Consider the following 19,780-nt stretch of genomic DNA (forward strand, 5'->3'; position numbering starts at 1 on the left):
ATGACAGGATGACATAAAGAGGCAGATCCGAGATGGAGGTGGAACCATCAAAGTTAACTTTACAGCCCGATGCTTTCACAGCCTTATGCTCTGAATACATTTGGACAATTCCACTCATTCTATGGTGCTGTGGCTTGCATGTTAACACAATGACCCACTAATTGCAGCTGTACACAGTACAAAGACATGCTCTCTGAGCCTGTCGACACGAGGCCGTCAGGCTCATAGACAGCCCCCACCACTGACAGCGTGTTTGTTTGAGTAGTGCCGTGTCATTGACGTGGTCTGCAACAGAATTTGGTTGTAATTACCGTGTCTCTCTGTTGCCAGAGATGCTCTCTAACCAACATAGTCATTACTGGGTAAGTCCTTACTTACAACACTGTCCTTTAGCCTTCCAGCATGAATGGATGCCAGTCTCGCATTCTCTCTGCATTGTGGACAGATTGAAGCATGGCCTCCCTCTGACTTACATGAGCACCACAACAACGGAATGTGCCACACGAGGTTGTGTGTGTGTGTGTGTGTGTGTGTGTGTGTGTGTGTGTGTGTGTGTGTGTGTGTGTGTGCGTGCGTGCGTGCGTGTGTGCGTTTGTGTCAGGTGGGTGGTCATAAACATGGACGGCAATCTCTTGGTGAGCAAAATACAACCATCCAAGTGGTTGCATGGGTCCATAGATGTCAAGAGATTTATGTTTTTGGATTAGCATATGCATTCCATACACATCATCAATTTGCGACAGGAGCCGTTCCTAATGAGTGAAAGATTCTTTATTTATAAAATAAATACAATATTTAAGGTTTAAAATGTAGTATATCGGCTACTTTTGAAATAATTCAGAACATTTGTGTGGTCACGCTAAATAAAATTCAGCGGGTGTTACTCTACCATGTCTTTGCCATGTCCATCTGGTATGCTCTGGTCAGCTCATCCAGATGTGACTGGAGCATGGGCTGCATCTCGTCGCGGGGCGAGGGGGTGAGGGTGGCGGTGGACTGCTGGCCAAAGGACACTGCTGCTGGGGAAGAGGCCACGCCGCGAATGGGTGGAGTGGGAACCCTCTCCTCTTCCTCCTCCAACTCATCCTCCATCCCCTGGTGAAGGTACGTCTGCACAGGCATGGGAGGGCCCCAGCCGTCACTTTCATACCTAGGGTAGGATGTGTGGAGAGGTTACTACAACAATTACCCGTGCTGTTTTCTGTCAAATATACCTTTTATTGATCCGGGTATATATATATATTTTTTTTAAAGATATTTTTTGCGGCTTACGCCTTTTATTGTATTTTTGAAGGGACAGACAGTAGGCTGACAGGAAACGGGAGAGAGATGGGGGGATGACATGCAATAAAGGCCGTGTCGGGCTCGGGAGTCGAACCTGCGGCACACTGCGACTGGATTACCAGTGATCCGGGTATTGACGATGATTTGTATTGAATTATCTTGTATGTCCTGATTATGGATTGATTATAGCATTGCTTGTGTAATTATACTTTTTGTAATTTGTTAATAATATCAATCCATCCATCAATTAAAACTCTGGTCATGACATATCTACTGTAGGAAAATATATGATGAAGGGATACGTGTGCATGCCCTATGACACCAAAGATAAGAGGATGTCTAAGTGGAAATCATACATGCTAAACCAACCGTGAACCATGTAGCTCTGTGACTGTGACCTTGTCAAACCTTTTAAAGAATATTTTTTTACGGTGCAGAGGGGAATGGCTTTAATCTCCCATAACTGTGTGCTTATACATCCTGAAATAATACCGCTAATAAAAACGAATGTTCATTAAAAGGAATTTGTCCGTGCACACTCCATAGGATATAACTGTTGCCGGATAACTGCTGCCATTAAAAGCAGTCTTAGATTTATAGTGTGGTGGACACACATTTTCCCGATAGACCATTAAAGCAGATGACGCTCCCAGATTGAAATTATGACTGAGAGCAACACCTACAATACTAGTCCAGAGACACACTATCACACCTACAATACTAGTCCAGAGACACACACTATCACACCTACAATACTAGTCCAGAGACACACACTATCACACCTACAATACTAGTCCAGAGACACACACTATCACACCTACAATACTAGTCCAGAGACACACTATCACACCTACAATACTAGTCCAGAGACACACACTATCACACCTACAATACTAGTCCAGAGACACACTATCACACCTACAATACTAGTCCAGAGACACACACTATCACACCTACAATACTAGTCCAGAGACACACACTATCACACCTACAATACTAGTCCAGAGACACACACTATCACACCTACAATACTAGTCCAGAGACACACTATCACACCTACAATACTAGTCCAGAGACACACACTATCACACCTACAATACTAGTCCAGAGACACACACTATCACACCTACAATACTAGTCCAGAGACACACACTATCACACCTACAATACTACCGTAGTCCAGAGACACACTATCACACCTACAATACTAGTCCAGAGACACACTATCACACCTACAATACTAGTCCAGAGACAGACACTATCATACCTACAATACTAGTCCAGAGACACACACTATCACACCTACAATACTAGTCCAGAGACACACACTTTAGAACACTGTTTCTCAAAGTCTGGTCCGGGGACCACCAGGGGTCCAAATGGACTGCTTATGGTCTGTAACTCAGTGAGGGCACAAATGGAAGCGTTGCTTATCTTTAGGAACCCAAATCTACACTCTCAAGTGTAAATTTTACTCTGAGTTGCAGAACAATAAGGGTCCATTTGGACCCCCTGGTGGGCCCCATGTGGACCTGACGTTGAGAAGCGGTGATGTAAAACACAGTTTAACTTTGTCCCAGTTGGTGATTCTTGTGGATAAACTGCCCATTGTTTGTGGCCTTTGTCTGTGTTCGGAAAAATATAAGTATTACTGTTAATAATCACGTTTTTCCAGGGTGGGAAATGACATTAATCTGAAGCAATTCATGTAATCCATCTAACATTTATAGTTTTCTCCAGATGTATCCACAGAGAAAACTACAGAAACTGCAAAGTACAGGCTTGTGGGAATGTGTGGTAATTGACAGCTATCATCGCAATTAGCTTCCCTGGTACTATACTCACTGTAAGACAAAATACACCTGACCTAGTATCAAAATATGCTGCTTGCCAAAACCAACTTATTTTCAAAGCAAAAAACATGTGGTCTTTGCTCGTTTGTCGTCATTTACGATGAGTGTTGCCGTCATGCGATGTTAGTGGTGAGGTTAGCTTACGTACCCTCCTTCATGGTGGTCGATGGGATAGTGGTCCATCTCAGTGCCAGGGAGAGGGTGAATAGGTGGAGGGGGCAGGGGAACGTTTGCCCAGTTGGAGCCATTGGCCTTGGTAGGTTTGGCACTAGCCTTGGTCTTCTTCTTCGTCTTCCCCCCCTTTCCACCTTAGAGGGAAAATGAATAGGAAGATGAAGTTTTAGACAATGATTCGATGACATTTTTATTGTAAAACATAAAATCTTTTCTGAATCTGAATATATAACCAGGGAGCGCTTTGTGAAATATAAACCATCTCCAAATTACGTTAGATATTCCAAACTCAAAATATATTTAATAGTATGAAGCCAAAATGTATCCATGTTATGTGCAGTTCTGCGTGCCCATAGAAAGTCAGAGACAATTCCATACACACCATTTCAATGGGCTCCCGCCTGTCACAGAGAACCTCAAGGCCACCGGATGAAAAGCATGTGATTGATTGATTGATTGGCTAAAAAGCTTCAAATCTCCATAGAAACGAGAGAGAATGGCACTAAAACAGACCTTTATGCTCCACCCATCCCTCAGTGTGCCCTTTCCACACGTTATATCACACTATATCTCACTTCACACCACAGCATCATCATCATGAATGGCTTGTGTAGTGTCACTGTGGCCCTAATAGAATTCACTGATAGTCTATTACACTTTCATTTATATTATTACATCAGAAAGCCCCCTCAACCTCACAACTCCCCTCCGTCCCTGTATTGAGCATGCCATTATTGTCCAAAAATCTTCTTAGAAAATATCAAAAATAGTCATAGGACCTTGTAGATCAGCTATTTATTTACCCATTTCACAATAGAGGCTATGGCTATTTGGGGGTCCTTGGCATGGGAAATTTGGGGACCCCTGCTGTACACGGTCAGAGCGAACTCCTTTTTATGAATTCCTTGTGTGGTAAGCTGCAGTTCCTTCCCTAGAAAACACCTTATATCTCAATCCCGAAAATACAGTAATTCAACGTCACCCGGCGGCCACAGCACCCCCTGTTACCTCCTGACCTAGCTGACACACCCTCCACACATGGAAATATAAATTGTATAAGCTATATAGTATGTAGAGACATACATTTCCTATTTATCCACATATACATGCACATAATTATATGAACCTGAATATGGCATATATATGCAACATACATAGGCTATGTTCTGCATATACTTGCCATATATTGCCATAATATGTTAATATATTTATAATAAAACCATAGCACCACCATTAGCCTTTTCATGTTGCGCACCCCCTAGAAGGCACTCGCGCACCACAAGGGGTGCACGCACCACAGTTTGGGAACCACTGCTCTACACCAATCTATTAAAAATAAATAAAATAATGTACTGTACTTTTTGGACAATGAAAAGAAAATCTGACTGCATCACAATACTCGTGCATGAACGCGAGGAGCTGATAAAGGTGTCAGATTAAGATTGATAAAGAATGGAAGTAATACAAGAAAGAACTGTAAGCCCAAGGCAAGAGACAGTATAACTATAGTCTGAAAGTAATTGGGTTTCCTAATCGCACCTCTGGGCGACGCTCGACTTTTACCAATAACTGGTGAGCTGCCGTGATTGTTCAATCCCCTCCCCTACCCCCAAGTCCCTCCACACTAGAACAGCCATCAATATTGAAAATGAGTCTCTTCCAGGGAAAGATGGTTTGGCACTGGAATGACTGCAGCTCACCCCAAATATGAAAAGTACAGAGGGGAAAACTGTGGCTAGGAGCTACACGGGAATTACACAGCGAACCCATCTCCTCGGACAAAACCAGGCCTCTTTTCAAAGGGGAGCTAATACTAAATATAGACGTGGAGCTGGGTATTTATACGCTGTACCTCAGGTCTGGGCGCTCCCAACCTATAACTGCAGGGCCGCACGGCTTCAAGCTTTGTTTTTATTGGGTGCGTCAGTGCTGAAGAGCGGAACCCACAGAATGGAGACTCCAGAAGGACTCAGCCAGATATAGCTTTAGCAGTGGGAGAATAATTGCAAATAGGGTGTCCAATTTGCTGACCAAAAGGAATTTCTCATAATAGCTAAGATTATGAAATTAGTGTATACATGGGTGTGGATTATACAGTAGGTTACTGTAAACTGTCACCCATGACGTTTAGTTTTGTGCTTCATATTAAGAATATTTTAAATTATGAGTAGTTGGCAGGTGCAGTAAGATGACAACCTGCATTGTTTATCAACTTGGACAACTTGAACCATGGACCATGCAGCTTGTTAGAGGGCCAAAGACAAGTGCATGTGTTGGGGGGCTGGAAAGACGGGTGTATTCTTAGTTCCAAAATTCGTCTCCTCTCCTAAGATACATTTTAATGAGCAACACATCCCCAGTGGAGATCCATGCTGTCATGAAAGCTGCTCTATTTCTGTTCCTTTTCATCCTTCTCTCCTTTCCCCCAGACCTGACATTCATTATTCCCTCCATCTCCTTAGAGATGTGTTAGGGAGGGAAAGAGACAGAGAGAGAGAGATACAGAGAGAGAGAGAGAGAGAGAGAGAGAGAGAGAGAGAGAGAGAGAGAGAGAGAGAGAGAGAGAGAGAGAGAGAGAGAGAGACAGACAGAGACAGACAGACAGACAGACAGACACACACACACACACACACACACACACACACACACACACACACTAGTGCCCAATCTGGGAACCCATCGGCAAAAAAGTAATAACAGCACCCTCAGAATTTGTTCTTGAGAGATTATTTACTGCCAGAATTGTTTCAATCTGTAGTCCAGGATATATCTTATTTTGAAGACCCCAATATTCATGACCGGAAGCAAAATCGGCTAGGCTAATCTCTTTATAAGTCACCCGAAACGCTAATATTATAACCGTGAGGCCGCGATGCTTTAGTAAGCCGTAAACATCACCGTTATGTGTGTATATATATATATGTATATATATATATATATATATATATTTACATCAGTCGGCCTCATGGTGGCACTATAACAGCCCACTTTACATTTCGCCTTATAACTACTGAACCGTAGGTCGTAAAATCTAAATTTCACGTTCCCTGGATTCCTTGGCTCATGACACATCTCCCCATATGCGTCAGGATAGATTTCCCCCCATTTTGACTTTTCTTATAGTCGGTATCGTTCGGCTGTAATCGGCGTCCAAAGTTAGTGGTTACAAAAACTTGTAAAACTGAAATTTCATTCACATTGAGGGTGGTTTAATCAACGGAGAGCCCAAAGCAATTCCATTTTCATCCATAGGGGGCGCCGCAAATGCGGAATTTTACAATGTTTATTGCAAAAACATGCTTTTTGGGGGATAAATCCGCTATGTTTGCGATAGCGTAACCTACGTGCGCTATAGCAAGTCAGGACAATTCCCTCCCAATCAGTAATGTGATCTATAACATCGCATTACCCACACTGTACATAATTTGGTGTTCATATAATATTAATATATCATATAATATATGAATATTATTCAGAACGGGTAAGGTCTAGTTAAATTAATTACGTTTTTTCTCCGTGTGTAGCTAAACCTACGCACATTTTCAACCATACTCTTGACCTAATTCTGGTACATGGCATTACAATAGAATATCTCATAATAATAAAGGCCTTTTCACAGAGCCTATCAAGAGTGTGACCGTGGATCAGGCCTCTTCACAGAGCACGACCATGGACTGATGCCATATTATACCACTGACTACACTGTATTGTATCTTAACATTCTTATACCACTATATATTATCTGACATCATTGTTATACCATATTATATTATTGCGACCATATGTGACAGTTTACTATGAACTTGGCGATAGGGCCTTTCTGTGTGGTTTGCATGTTCTCCCTGTGTCCCCTAGGGTTGATACCCTCACAAAAACATGCCGTAATCCTGGTCTCTAAAACTACCTCCCCCTGGCCAGGCGGGGCGCCTGATGGAGGGGAAAGGAACTGGTCGGAATAACGTGTCCCTTCCACGCGCTACGTCCGGCCGGGGAAATTCCCCTCTGTCAGGTGAAAAGAAGCAGCTTGGACTCCTCATGCATAGAAAGAGGCATGAGGTCAGTCCGCTGCCCCCCCAGGTTGGCAGAGGAAGTGTAGCGCCCAGGATTACATTAGATAATTGGCACTGAGTGAAAAAGAAAACTGGGTTACAAAATCGTGGGATAAAAATGTAGGAAAAAAAGAAAACCTTCATTTCACGCCTCGTCAAAGTTGGCTTCGGCCCAGGCGGTGGCGTAACCGTCTGGGCACCCGACTGGTAATCCAGTCGCAGTGTGCCGCGGGTTCGACTCCCGAGCCCGACACGGCCTTTACTGCAAGTCATCCCCCCATCTCTCTCCCGTTTCCTGTCAGCCTACTGTCTGTGTACTGTCTGTCCCTTCAAAAAACCAATAAAAGGCGTCCCTTCAAAAAACCAATAAAAGGCGTAAGCCGCAAAAAAATATCTTAAAAAAAAACAAAAAACGTTGGCTTCTTTTTAATACATTTCCAGCATCGTGGCTATGTGTGCATGAAGCGTATCTTACACTATTACATTTATGATTATTGCTATTTCTACTGCCTGTACTCCTCACCGCCACAAAAGGCCTCTGCCCGGGCTCTGGACAGGGCAGATATGGTCCATATATGGAGCTGACCATATTTGGGCATTCCTGACACAGAACTCCATAGGAATAAAGGGACACAGAGAGACAGATACAGAAATCTCCATATATGGACATAAAAGGGACACAGACAGATGGGTGGAACGGGTATTACGGGTATTGCATAGGGTGGGACATGGATCTCCAACTTCCATCGTTCCATCGGCTCTACAGCCGGGCACCGGTCTAGTACCTCAAATTTCAAGTGAAAATATCTCAAGGCATACAAATGAAATAAAAATGTAAGCTAATGGTGTCCCTTTCTCTGCTAAACAACACAAAATGCAAATAAATAACCATTAGCCTAACTGTTTACCATCTGTGGTCACCCATGGTTAATAGTATATATTCTTTACACCCCAGAAAGGTCTCTCTTTATTTTCTTTGAAATAATAATTCCTTCAGTCTGAGGAAATAAGATTCCAGAATCCACAATGTCAGGCCCTTCACAAACCTGCCCGGAGCGAATGAAAATAATCAGGCTGCAAGGCATTCCATCTCCGGGCCTCTGTGTCCCAGTGCATTGAATTAGAGACCAGTTAAAGCAGTGGGTTGTAACTAGATTAAAGACGAGAGAGGAGGGGAGGAAGGCAGAGAGCTGTGTCTGTGTCCTATAAATGACATTGTAATTCTCTGAACATGGGTTTTAGTGTAGCCGGCCACCATTAGGAGAAGAGGGGAAATGGGAGGTATTTTCCCCACTATACCCAGCCAAGCGTCTCCGATGGTGTGTGTGTGTGTGTGTGTGTGTGTGTGTGTGTGCGTGCACGCATGTTTAGTCCACCCTGTCTGAAGGAGTCCCTCTGCCCCCATGCCCGTCTGCTCATACACTCATGGTCATGGACAGATAAAGCCTTTACAAGGCCCAGCAGTAACAGCAGTAAGCCAAGCACTGGAGCCTGGAGCCATCTTCTATGATCACATCACAGTAACACTCGGGTGAAATCCTTTCTTTTTTTAATGGGCTCACACACCCACCATATCATACCATGGACTGGACATTTGAAACAAACAATTCACTCCGACTTACAGTACATACAGGTAGAGTCTGCTGTTGAACAACACATCATTGTAGCTAGTCGGAGCAGCGTGAGCGAAGCGATATTGGGGAGGGAAGTGTTAATATAAAACCCCTGTACATATCAGGTTTGCACATGCAAATAACCAATCAATAAAGTAATTAAGAAGTCAGTTGGTCATAAAGAAAAACGTCAGAGCCCCCGAAGCGCCCCCCAGAGTGTTTCGCAGCTGTAAACCAACCTGAGAGGCTGCCACTTCGCTCAGAGCTGTTGTGAGAGCTGGTGGTGCTGAAATCTTGTGATTGGTTGTGTGGGATTCTATTAGATAATCCTTCGGCCAATCGGTAGTCGGGAATGAAAAGGAGTGCTACAGTGGAGGGTTAAAGGGCAAAAATGTCAGTGGCATCAGGTGACTGGCGGTTAGCACAAGCACATGCAGACATGCAGTTAGAGCAGCAAGCAAGCAGTAGATCATCTAAGGTTCCTGTCGTCACGAATACTCATCTCTTTCCCATTGATACAGTTATTGAACTTGGCCATGTATTCATAATGTTTATGTTTTAATGTTTATTTCATAATGTTTATTGTGTTTATTATGTGAAAGACAATGTTTGTACTTTAACCAATAACCACTTTATCCCCGGCATCTGTATTTTTGGCATGTCAGTATTATGCGGGAGAATTCTACAATTCTCTTTTATTTTATTATTTGGTTAATATAAATGTCGAGATGGACATAAAATAAGGAAATAAGTATTTCAATCAATTCCATTGTGGTCTGTGCATCCGGTTCTAAAGTATTTGAGTCAGTATAGTTAACATAATCGTATATTATCTTACTTCTTCAAATTATGCCAGTAAGCATTAGAAAGGGATTTTTTTCTATTCAGATGCATTACATTATGTTAAAGGTAAAGGACTATGTTAAAGCTACAGTCTAATTAATCTATCACTCAGTTGGAAAATTAGATCATAAATATGTATTAGATTAAAACATGGGAATTGGCTCACTCATTAATCGTATAAAGTATAAAAACCCCACACATGGTTTAAAATAATCAAATCAAATGGTAATTAATTTGCATACTTTTCTTAAATATTAGTCCAGTTAAAATGGACAATTCTGTAATTCTATGTCAAAAACAGAAAATAAAGTAATCAATTCATAGGGAGTCCATGCATGGTGCATTTGTTCAATATAAATAAATAATGTATCCATTTATGTCTCTGAGTGTGCAAATGGTACAATCGGTTCCATTTGCACATTTTTTTGGTACAACTGGACCACTAGCCATATTCAGCCATATTCAAAACTCAATGTGTTTACTCAACCTCCAAAAGTAAACACTCAAAATCAGTTATTTTCCTGGAGCAGCACGGTTGTGTTATGAAAACAGTATATCCACTGCGGAGAAAAAATACTCTTTCAGACACAACCTGGGGTTCGAAAGATTGCAGACAACAAATAGGCGTGTGCTTAAACTGAAAACTCATCACAGTAAACTGGAATGCACATGCACCAGTGTGAATAAGGTACGACGTCATTCGGTTGTGTCACTTAACGTGGTGGGGAAAGTGGTGTCAAGAGTTTGCACTTGATCGTCGCATACTTGTAAACACTGTACAGAAACAAATTACCCACACGAAGACACCACCACTGGTGCAAACATTAATATTCTCTCTCTTTCTTACTGTTGTTGCAGGAGTTCTTGTCAGGTAGAGCGTAGCCCAGGTTGGCCATCTCCTGCTTGGCCTGGAGAGAGGCCTTCCACTGGGCCTCGGGCAGGTCCACGGCCAGCTCATGGATGCTGCTGGAGTGGAGGATCTGGGAGGTGGCATAGGGGGTGGCTTGGGATGTCTGGCCTGGGCTGTTGTAGTTGGCTTTAGTGGTGAAGTCGATGCTGCTGTAGATGGCCCCGTCAGACAGCATGGTACCCGATTTGTCCCCCTGGCCACTAGGGAGATCTAGAAAGGAGTTGGGAAGGGTGGAGTGTAAGAATAAGCCTTTCTTGGGCTTCTAATTAAAGTTCGACAGAAGATTTTAATAAGAGCAAAACAAAGGACTAGACCTCATGGCAGTTTAAGAGGACAGGACTGTCTGAGACAAGGCATTAGGTCAGAGCGACCCCATGGGTCACAGGTGCAGTTCTCTGAGTAACGAGGCAGTCCAGGCTGCAGCTCAACACTTTGACGTTAGCTTGTCTCTTGGCATAATATTCATTATTCAACTAATCCCAGTTATTGATTTTTTAGAACCCTTCGGACTTCCAACCTTGGTGCCCCTTTTCCTTCCATTTATTGTTCTCAATAGATAAGGGATGCAGCTATTTTGCGTGTCCAGGAGAGAGAGAGAGAGGGAGAGGAGAGAGAGAGAGAGAGAGAGAGAGAGAGAGAGAGAGAGAGAGAGAGAGAGAGAGCCTGTGGTTTGCATGCCCAGTGAAGGGGGGATGATGTACAGCCGTGGTGGAAGCATCCACATCTGCGCCAGTCAAGCTGCGCATGTCCTTCACGACTGGCTGCCCAAGACCATCTTTTCACACACACCCCCACACACACTCTGCCCATCTCTCGCTTCAGATTCTGTTCCTCTGAGGTATGGGCTGTGACATCAGGCTGGACAGTTTACCATTACTCAGCTTGGTGACAGTGGACGCCCTGCTGCTGCTAACGCTCTGGTTGTCCTCTGAAGTGATATATTCTAGAAATGTATATCCCAAGTCACACATGCAGGCAATATGCTTTCGTGTACTTATTTCTGCAGGCTGTGTGGGACATGACATACATACTGTACTGTAGAAACCATTGTATTGTTGTACTGAGACAGAACAGAGAGCTTGGAAGATCCTATCAACATCCTTTTATCTGATATGGCCTCTCCTCTGCTCTGTACCTTGGAGGGCACAGGGTGGACGTTCACTCACCTCCGCGGCCAAAGTTGCTGAGGTCGTTGGGTCCTCCGGAGCCACCATTAACTGGTAGGCTGGTGGCGGGCCAGGAGTCAGCTAACCAGGGGTATCCTGGGTCACTGGCATTCAGCAGGCCAGGGCGACTGGGGAGAAACAGAAGACGGCACGATTAGATGAAACAAAAGCCCTGAGTTTCTGGTCAAATTAAAAGCAATCACACCATAACACTTTCTGCTTCCTGGATTACAGCGATGTCCCTTGTTCCCTCACTCTGCTGATGACTAATACTGTACATAAGAATGTGACAGCAATCAGTACGAAATCAAAGTAAAGACATGAAATGAAACATTTGCCATGTGTGTAAAATGTGTGTGTGTGTGTGTGTGTGTGTGTGTGTGTGTGTGTGTGCGTGCATGCGTGCATGAGATTATGCTGGTGCTAACTGAAAAAGGTGGTAAAATGTAAGAAACATTATGGAATATGGGTATTTGTCACTCCACAAGTTACTGTAGAATTAATTCAGGCAAAAACATCTATTTATCTCTCCTGTTCCCCTGCTGTGCCTTTGTCAGATTCTCTCACTAATGCAAATACACACTGTAGAGACATTTATGCATGCATTTGCCTGAGCCACATGCAGTCCAACGTGTGCACAAGCTCATGTATACACCCGCATGCATACGCTACATCGTTCATTAATATCCCATGCACTCTGCTGTGTTTTCCCATCAGCCCCTTGTAGTGATGTCCAGACAGTCTAAATCTTATTTGATGAGACGTCAAAATCTCCCGGCCTCAACCCCCTCCCTCCCACAGATCCCTATCTCCTGGCCTCAACCCCCTCGCTCCCACAGATCCCTATCTCCTGGCCTCAACCCCCTCCCTCCCACAGATCCCTCCCTATCTCCTGGCCTCAACCCCCTCCCTCCCACAGATCCCTTGGCCCACTTGTGGGATGCCTGCATATGAGAGGACGTCTCCATTTAACAGGTGTTGTGCCCCTCCTGAGGGGGTGGGAGGCCATAAAAAGTGTCCATTAAGACTTTAACCTGTCATGGGTGACTGCTGGGAGGCCATTAGGGCCGCTTTACTGTACAATCACGTCTGAGGCTCGTTCCCATCGGCAACACAGATGGAGGTAGATGGAAATGTGATATGGGAGCTAAATACCTTTTGTTTATGTGTCAGTTCACTGATACGCTGTACTCTTGCTTGTACTGACTAGCCATCAAGATGGATTGACATGTGCTCACTCTCAATTCAATCATGTGTGACGGCTGACTGACCAAAAGTACACAGAGGAAACAAAAGAAACTGTCTTTGGGTGGATTCAACACATCAACAGTAAAAGAAGAAAACAGGGGAACCGAATGGCTCATTGTTCTGCACAAGGTCTCCGCTGCCAATAGTTCCTTCCTCCTCCTCCTCTCCCTGACAAATCACAGGCTGTTACAAACAGACAAGTGTGCGTGTGATGAAGCAGATAGTTTTGACTTTCTGCAGGAGCACGTCACGCCCCGCCATCAGTGACCTACAGTCTGCAGCAGATCCAATGATACACGCACGCGTGCGCGACGCATCTCGGGGAAGCCACGGAGAGCGACGCTTAGCAGCGCCGGGGTGCCTGATGAGCTTTTGTATCCAGCAGGGTGACACGCAGGCCCGGAGGGGAGACTGGGGTAGAAGAGGCGAGCCCCCCCGAGGACATGCGCACGTGTTATTGGCGTGTGGCAGCAGTCAGTCTCTCCGTTAGCTACAGGTTCTAATGAGAAGAGCTACAGTATTCTACAGAGGCGGTGGGGGTTGTGGAATGAAGGGGGGTGGGGTCCAAATGAACTGCATCCCTGACAAGGTAAGAGCCCTCACCATGGTTTCTGAATGCCAAAACAGGCCCTCGGGGGAGACAAGTCATTCAAATTGATGGCTGTGCATCAGACACGTGCACTTTTATGGGGTAATACATCTCCACCCCCCACCTCCCCTCCCTGTCTGTTTCAGGCTGCCGTGCACCCCCCCACCCCACCCCCTCATTCTCTCCCTCCCAACCCGTCTTTCCCTAACCCTATTTTCCTTTATTTTCTCCACACACACCTCTCCTCGTTTCATGCCTCCTCCCTCCCTGTCGTGCGCTCAACATCTGTCAGCCTGGAGTTTCCAAGCGGTTGACAAAAGAGAGCAACAGAGAGGCAGGGCGTTGGTCCCTCTCGTCGACTGCAGCTAGACTGCACCATGGAGGCATCCGTCTGCAGGAAAAGCCTGTGCCTTTGTCTCATTACCAGTCTCACTTTTCCTCACGTGCTCCAGCTACTACCCCCCACCCCCCACACACACACACCCCGCCCACCCCCCCTCTCTCTCCCAGCCAGCCCACCGGAGAAAGACCATTTGGAAGACAGGGAGTCGACAATGGGAACGACTGCATCGTCCTTGTATTTATCACACAGCAGTATTCCAGGAAAGGATAATTAGAATAAGAGTGATTTCTGTTGGGGGGATTTGTTTTATGGGTGACTGCTGCTTGTGCGTGCGTGTGTGTGTGCGTGCGTGCATGCGTGTGTGTGTGTGTGTGTGTTTGGGTGAGGGGGTGGCATCCAACTTTTTTTTTTTCCCTTGTCCAACCAGGGATGGATGGCAACCTTGGCAGATATGATTTGAAGCCATTTTCCTGTCAGACATTTGAGTTGGCTGTTGTGATAGGTAGGAAAATGTGAAATACTGTCTAAGATGGCTGACACAAGGCCATGCACTGAAAAAAAGAAAAGAAAAAACAACTGAGAGATATTAATCCCAAAACAACCTCATAAATCTAGCATGTTTGCACGGCTGCTGGTGAATGGACCCTGCACCAAAAGCACATTACAATATATTGTAATAAACATGTACTGTATGAACACACATTTCCATATTACATTCACATTCTGTCACTTAGCCTTCGCTTACTGGAATGTAAAAGAATCTCCATAGTAACAGTCTTGGTGAGACCTATTCATTGCACTGGGATCAGCCCACCTCTTACTCTATAGGAGAAAACCGGCTTTGCTAAAATATTGATCAGTGCCGAGACAGGAAGTTATTACTACCTCCTAATTACCATCTCCCTATTGGCAGGGGGATAAGGAATGGGCCCTTATCGGCTTTTATCAATTTCAATTGAGCAGCCAATGCCAAGCCGTCCAGGTCTACCAATCTGCAGACTATTCATCTTCCATGAATCATTTATTTTGTGATCGATTAAGTGTAATTGTTCAGTCAGGGCAATTTGGCAGGAGCCAATGAGGAACCGGGAACAGACGCGGCTTCATTTGCTATCGTCTAATTAATGCAATAAACATTGCACGTAACAAATGAACACATTTTCCTGTGATACTCTGCTCGTTTTCACTCTGGGGGCGGATGGGGAAACCGCAGCATCTGGATGGTGATATCACCAGTTACTTGCGGATCAAGAGTGCTAAGAAAAACAGACTGCGACCTTTTCTAATGTCAGTGAGAATGTAGCAGACACTGCTGCTGACTAAGGATATGACAAATATAGAGCAGCACAACTACAGACATTTCAAATCCCGTTCAGCAGAGTGAGAATCTGAACCACAAATTGAAGGAAAAACACTACAGCAGAAAGTATGAGAAAAATAATGAGAAAAGCCATCCATGGCAAGTGGCGTGGCTAATTCTTTGAGAACTGAGCTGGCAGCTCAACAGGAGCAAGAAACGCTATATATAGGGCTTTCACTTCTAGTGAATTTTACTAGTTGACTACCGGTAGTTGCCTAGTTTACTAGTCGACTAGTTGTTTAACTACCTATTATGTAAAAAAAATATATATACATTTAAAAACTGTGTACATTGGTGACTATAATCTAGCATTCTAGCTGATCTTGAGGCCTACAAAAACGGGAAAAAATAAAAATGTTTTTTTTAATTCTTTTTTTTCTTATCAACTAGTCAACTAGTACCAACAAGGTCGACTAGTGGATTTATTAGTCGACTAGTTGAATAGTCGACTAGTTGCTTAATGCCCTAATATATATATATACACATACACACACACACACACACACACACACACACACACACACACACACACACACACACACACACACACACACACACACACTACATTATTAATTTATTTCTACATACACACTAACAGAAAACAAACAAACACACACACATACTGTAAAAACACAACTGCCAAATTGCTGAAAAGAGACACATTCCCAAAAGCCCAGGGATGCACATAGGGTCAGACTTCTCTGGGCCTATATGGGAGTGTTTGAGATCTGGAGGCTTTACCTAGTCAGGTGTGATAAGCACTAGATAGACAGAAGCCCTGGATTCTCCAGGGAGCCCCCTGGATTCTCCAGGGAGCCCCCTGAATACCTCTGAATACCCACAAAGGCTCTGTAACCGGTGTCATTGAGATGTGCCCTTTTCTTTGTAGCCACTTTCTCCTCCCGTAACACGCGAGGAAATGGAGCAGGCTATACGGGGGTGCAAGAGGGGTACCTCCACACACCTCTCCCCTGGGTAATTATTTTTACATTATTACATGTGCTCAGATCCCAGCCGCCCACGCAAGGTGACAGGCAAATTTATCACTCCAGGGGGCTTCTGGGCTGCCTGTAGCCGGCAGGGGAAGATAAATGACAAAATAAAAGCCCTCTCTGCTTAAATTGTTTCTGTTAATTCTGCCGGGGAGATTTATGAGTTCATCTGTCGATGCATGAAGAGAGACGTGGTAGAAATGTATGTTTGTAGACAGATTTGCATGCAAGCTACACAAGCATATATTGGTGATCTATCAATCCATCAGTCACTTATCAGCGCAAGAATAAAATTGAACACGTCTGCATAAACGAAGGCATGATTTAGGCCAAGTTCAGATACTGTATGTTATGACGTGCAAAGTTTAGGTTATAGAGGCTTAAAAGGAAATAATGGCACAATAAACAATCAGTGTTGAGCAACACCAAGCTGTGACAATAGTCATGTATTAGTAGAATAATACTGTAGAATACTGATGAATCATCAGGAATACTGATTACTTTTTAGGCAGGAACCCCTTTTGGTGTTTTAAACATTATGTTATAATTTAGCTATTGAAAAATAGCAGATCTACAAGCTCATAGCGTGCCACCGAGTGGCGTGCTACGAGCTTGTAGGTCTGCTATTTTTGAAAAATCATGAAAATATTAAATTTTGAGGTCAGGCCTATATGGGTTAATGTTGATCTTTGGCAGAGTGTGAAATGATGCTGTATTTAAAATAGCGAGTTACTGGTGGAACACTCACCTTCCATTGCTCATCAGACCGCCATCAACTCTCTGGAATGTCACTGAGGTCAGAGAAGATGAAGCAGAGAGAGAGAGAGAGAGAGAGAGAGAGAGAGAGAGAGATAGAGAGAGAGAGAGAGAGAGAGAGAGAGAGAGAGAGATAGAGAGAGAGAGAGAGAGAGAGAGAGAGAGAGAGAGAGAGAGAGAGAGAGAGAGAGAGAGAGATGCAGAGAAGGGAAGAAAAAAGACAAAAGCAATACATGAAGATTTCAGATGCAAATTACACTATGATTAGAACAAGGGTTTATTTCCATAAGAAGTAGTAATATGGCTATTCCAGGTTTGCCCTTGTATGTGCGTAGCTACCAACTCCTCTGTTCATGTGTCCTGTCTCTTATATGCAGCTAGATGGTTGATGGATGCACTAAGGGATGCCCTCTGTTTCCATACCCTTGCGCGAAAATTAAAAAAAAGAAGATGCAATGATGAGGGTTCAAGATTGCCTTGCTTTGCATTACACATCACCCGACATCATGTTCCTCCCAAGGACGGGATGCCTGATGAGAGCAAAAACTAATTTCATCTCTCTTATTTTGCTCTTGACGTACTACTATATCTGATTTGTGATTAAATCTCAGCCAAAAATGATTAGAAAAGGCAGAGCGCTCATTAATCAGGTTGAACCCCCATTTCTGCGGGGTGGAGGCTGTGAGTTACTGATCCCTCAGCTAGCAGGGGCTCCCCTACAAGGCATGTATGTGGCCTGTTCCATTACAGTGATCTATAGATAATAATCCCCCAAACACGGTCTTTGTCAGCGGCTAGTAAAACTCCAAAGCTCAAAGTGAGCACTGGCTGCAAAGAAGTAATTTCATCTCTGTGACCATGATGACAAGACGACATCAAATATCTAAGCATGTACGACTTCAATGGCTCATAGGAAATACAGGGGGTCGACAGAGCACTTTGGAAATCACCACATACCAAGGAAAAATTAGAGTAAGTACCGGTTGAGGGAGAGAACTGATAGTAATTTGTCTCATTTGTTCCACAGATGGAAATTAAAGAGAAAGGGAGGTCTGAACATTCCTCCACTCCTCATTCAAGTTGATTCCAAAACAAGCCCGGGCACAAGCCAAACACAGTCTGCACATTAGGTAGAGACACAGGAGGCAGAAGAAGACGAGGGGTTTTCCAAGGTTGACGTGGGAATGCTGAGATGAAAGACATACAGTATGTGTAGTCTCTAGGGGCCGCTGATGTAACACCTCTTGTTAGCTTAATTAAGCAGACACTCTCGTCACTGTCTGTTTTAAATTGTCGGACAATGAATGTGAGTCCCAGTGCATGATAGAACAATGCATAGTTAATTAACCATGTACATGGAAACCAAACCAAACCAATGCCTAAAAAAGCCTATATACAAAATAAAATAAAACACTGATAGTTGTATTATATAGAGCATCGCAGTCCTGCCCCCTTTATATATATATATATATATATAAAACTGGATTCTGCTTTGCATGTTTATTTGAATGCAATATAGGGCTTTGACAGTTGTATCCACCCATAGCTACAGCCACATCCCTTTGTAACCCTACCAACTTGCATTAGAGCGTATCTGGGGAGAGGCATCTTCGCAGCAGTGAGGTCTCTGAAGTCCCTATCTGTGCTCAGGCACATTCTTGGCTGCTGTGGAGGGACTTTAATGTTCGCTGGAGACAGTGACGTGACTGTGAGGCTGCGCCTCACTCGCCTCCTTCTTCCAGATAAGCACTTTCTCCAATACGAATACGGATTAATCCCCCTTAATAAGCATTAAGGGGGATGGGGACATAATCAGAGTATAAAAATTCCATCAAATCTCTTTCCCCGCTGGCCGAGTGCCTCCACAGTGTGGTGATTTACCTCTCCGGTACTGACAGCTTTAGGAGGCCGAGACAAGACACTCTGCACATCACCTAATCACCAATGCTGAGAAGTGCTATACTGCGAGACTCTTCAGCCACACTCAGGCTCACATACTGAACAACACCAGCTCTATGATACTGCAATCTGCGCCATCTTTGCCCTCATTTTGTCCTCCATGTAGTAAAACAATAAGCACGACATACATCAGTTTCGCTAATACATAACAACTTAGACCGAAATCTGGGTCTGTGGTTCGATTCTAACCTCTCTTTTGATGCCCAAATATCCAAGGTTGTACAGTCATGCTTTTTTCAGATGAGAAACATTGCCAGAAGAAAATGCATGGATTACCTTTTCAAGATGTAAATGTGAGGAAACATTTACAGATCTTGAAAAGGTAATCCATGCATTCATTTCTTCACGCCTAGACTAATGTAACGCCCTGTATTCCGGCCATATGCCGCCTGCAACTAGTTCAAGATTCTGCAGCAAGACTCCTGACCAACACTAGGAGGTGTGAACACCTCCAGTACTTCATTGGTTGCCAGTACATTTTAAAAAGCAGGACCATTTGCTGTACTTGATCAAGATTTTCCTTATCCATGAGGGCATTTATTTCATTTAGTTCCCTTGTCAACAGTGCAAGCTTTGCTCTACGCAAGCTGATAAGCTTTGCCGCAGCCACAGGCTATCAGGCACAGATGTTTTTCTCCATC

General features: G+C 44.0%; 1 protein-coding gene across 4 annotated transcripts in view; it reads right to left on the reverse strand.

Annotated features, from left to right (window-relative positions):
- robo2 (roundabout, axon guidance receptor, homolog 2) overlaps positions 1-19,780 on the reverse strand; it is a gene marked incomplete at its 5' end in the record, with an annotated part of 328,032 nt that overhangs the window by 17,021 nt on the left and 291,231 nt on the right. For 3 of the 4 annotated variants that reach the window (XM_083772813.1, XM_083772815.1, XM_083772812.1), the window contains 6 exons: positions 890-1,150; positions 3,286-3,445; positions 9,213-9,338; positions 10,664-10,936; positions 11,893-12,020; positions 17,173-17,215. In XM_083772813.1, coding sequence (XP_083628939.1) covers positions 890-1,150; positions 3,286-3,445; positions 9,213-9,338; positions 10,664-10,936; positions 11,893-12,020; positions 17,173-17,215 — 991 coding nt within the window. The remainder of the gene's footprint in view (positions 1-889; positions 1,151-3,285; positions 3,446-9,212; positions 9,339-10,663; positions 10,937-11,892; positions 12,021-17,172; positions 17,216-19,780) is intronic. The other variant, XM_083772814.1, reaches the window with a different exon arrangement.

This window comes from Protomyctophum parallelum (genome assembly GCF_964188405.1).
Source record: "Protomyctophum parallelum genome assembly, chromosome: 9".
In the NCBI taxonomy this organism is placed as follows: Eukaryota; Metazoa; Chordata; class Actinopteri; order Myctophiformes; family Myctophidae; genus Protomyctophum; species Protomyctophum parallelum.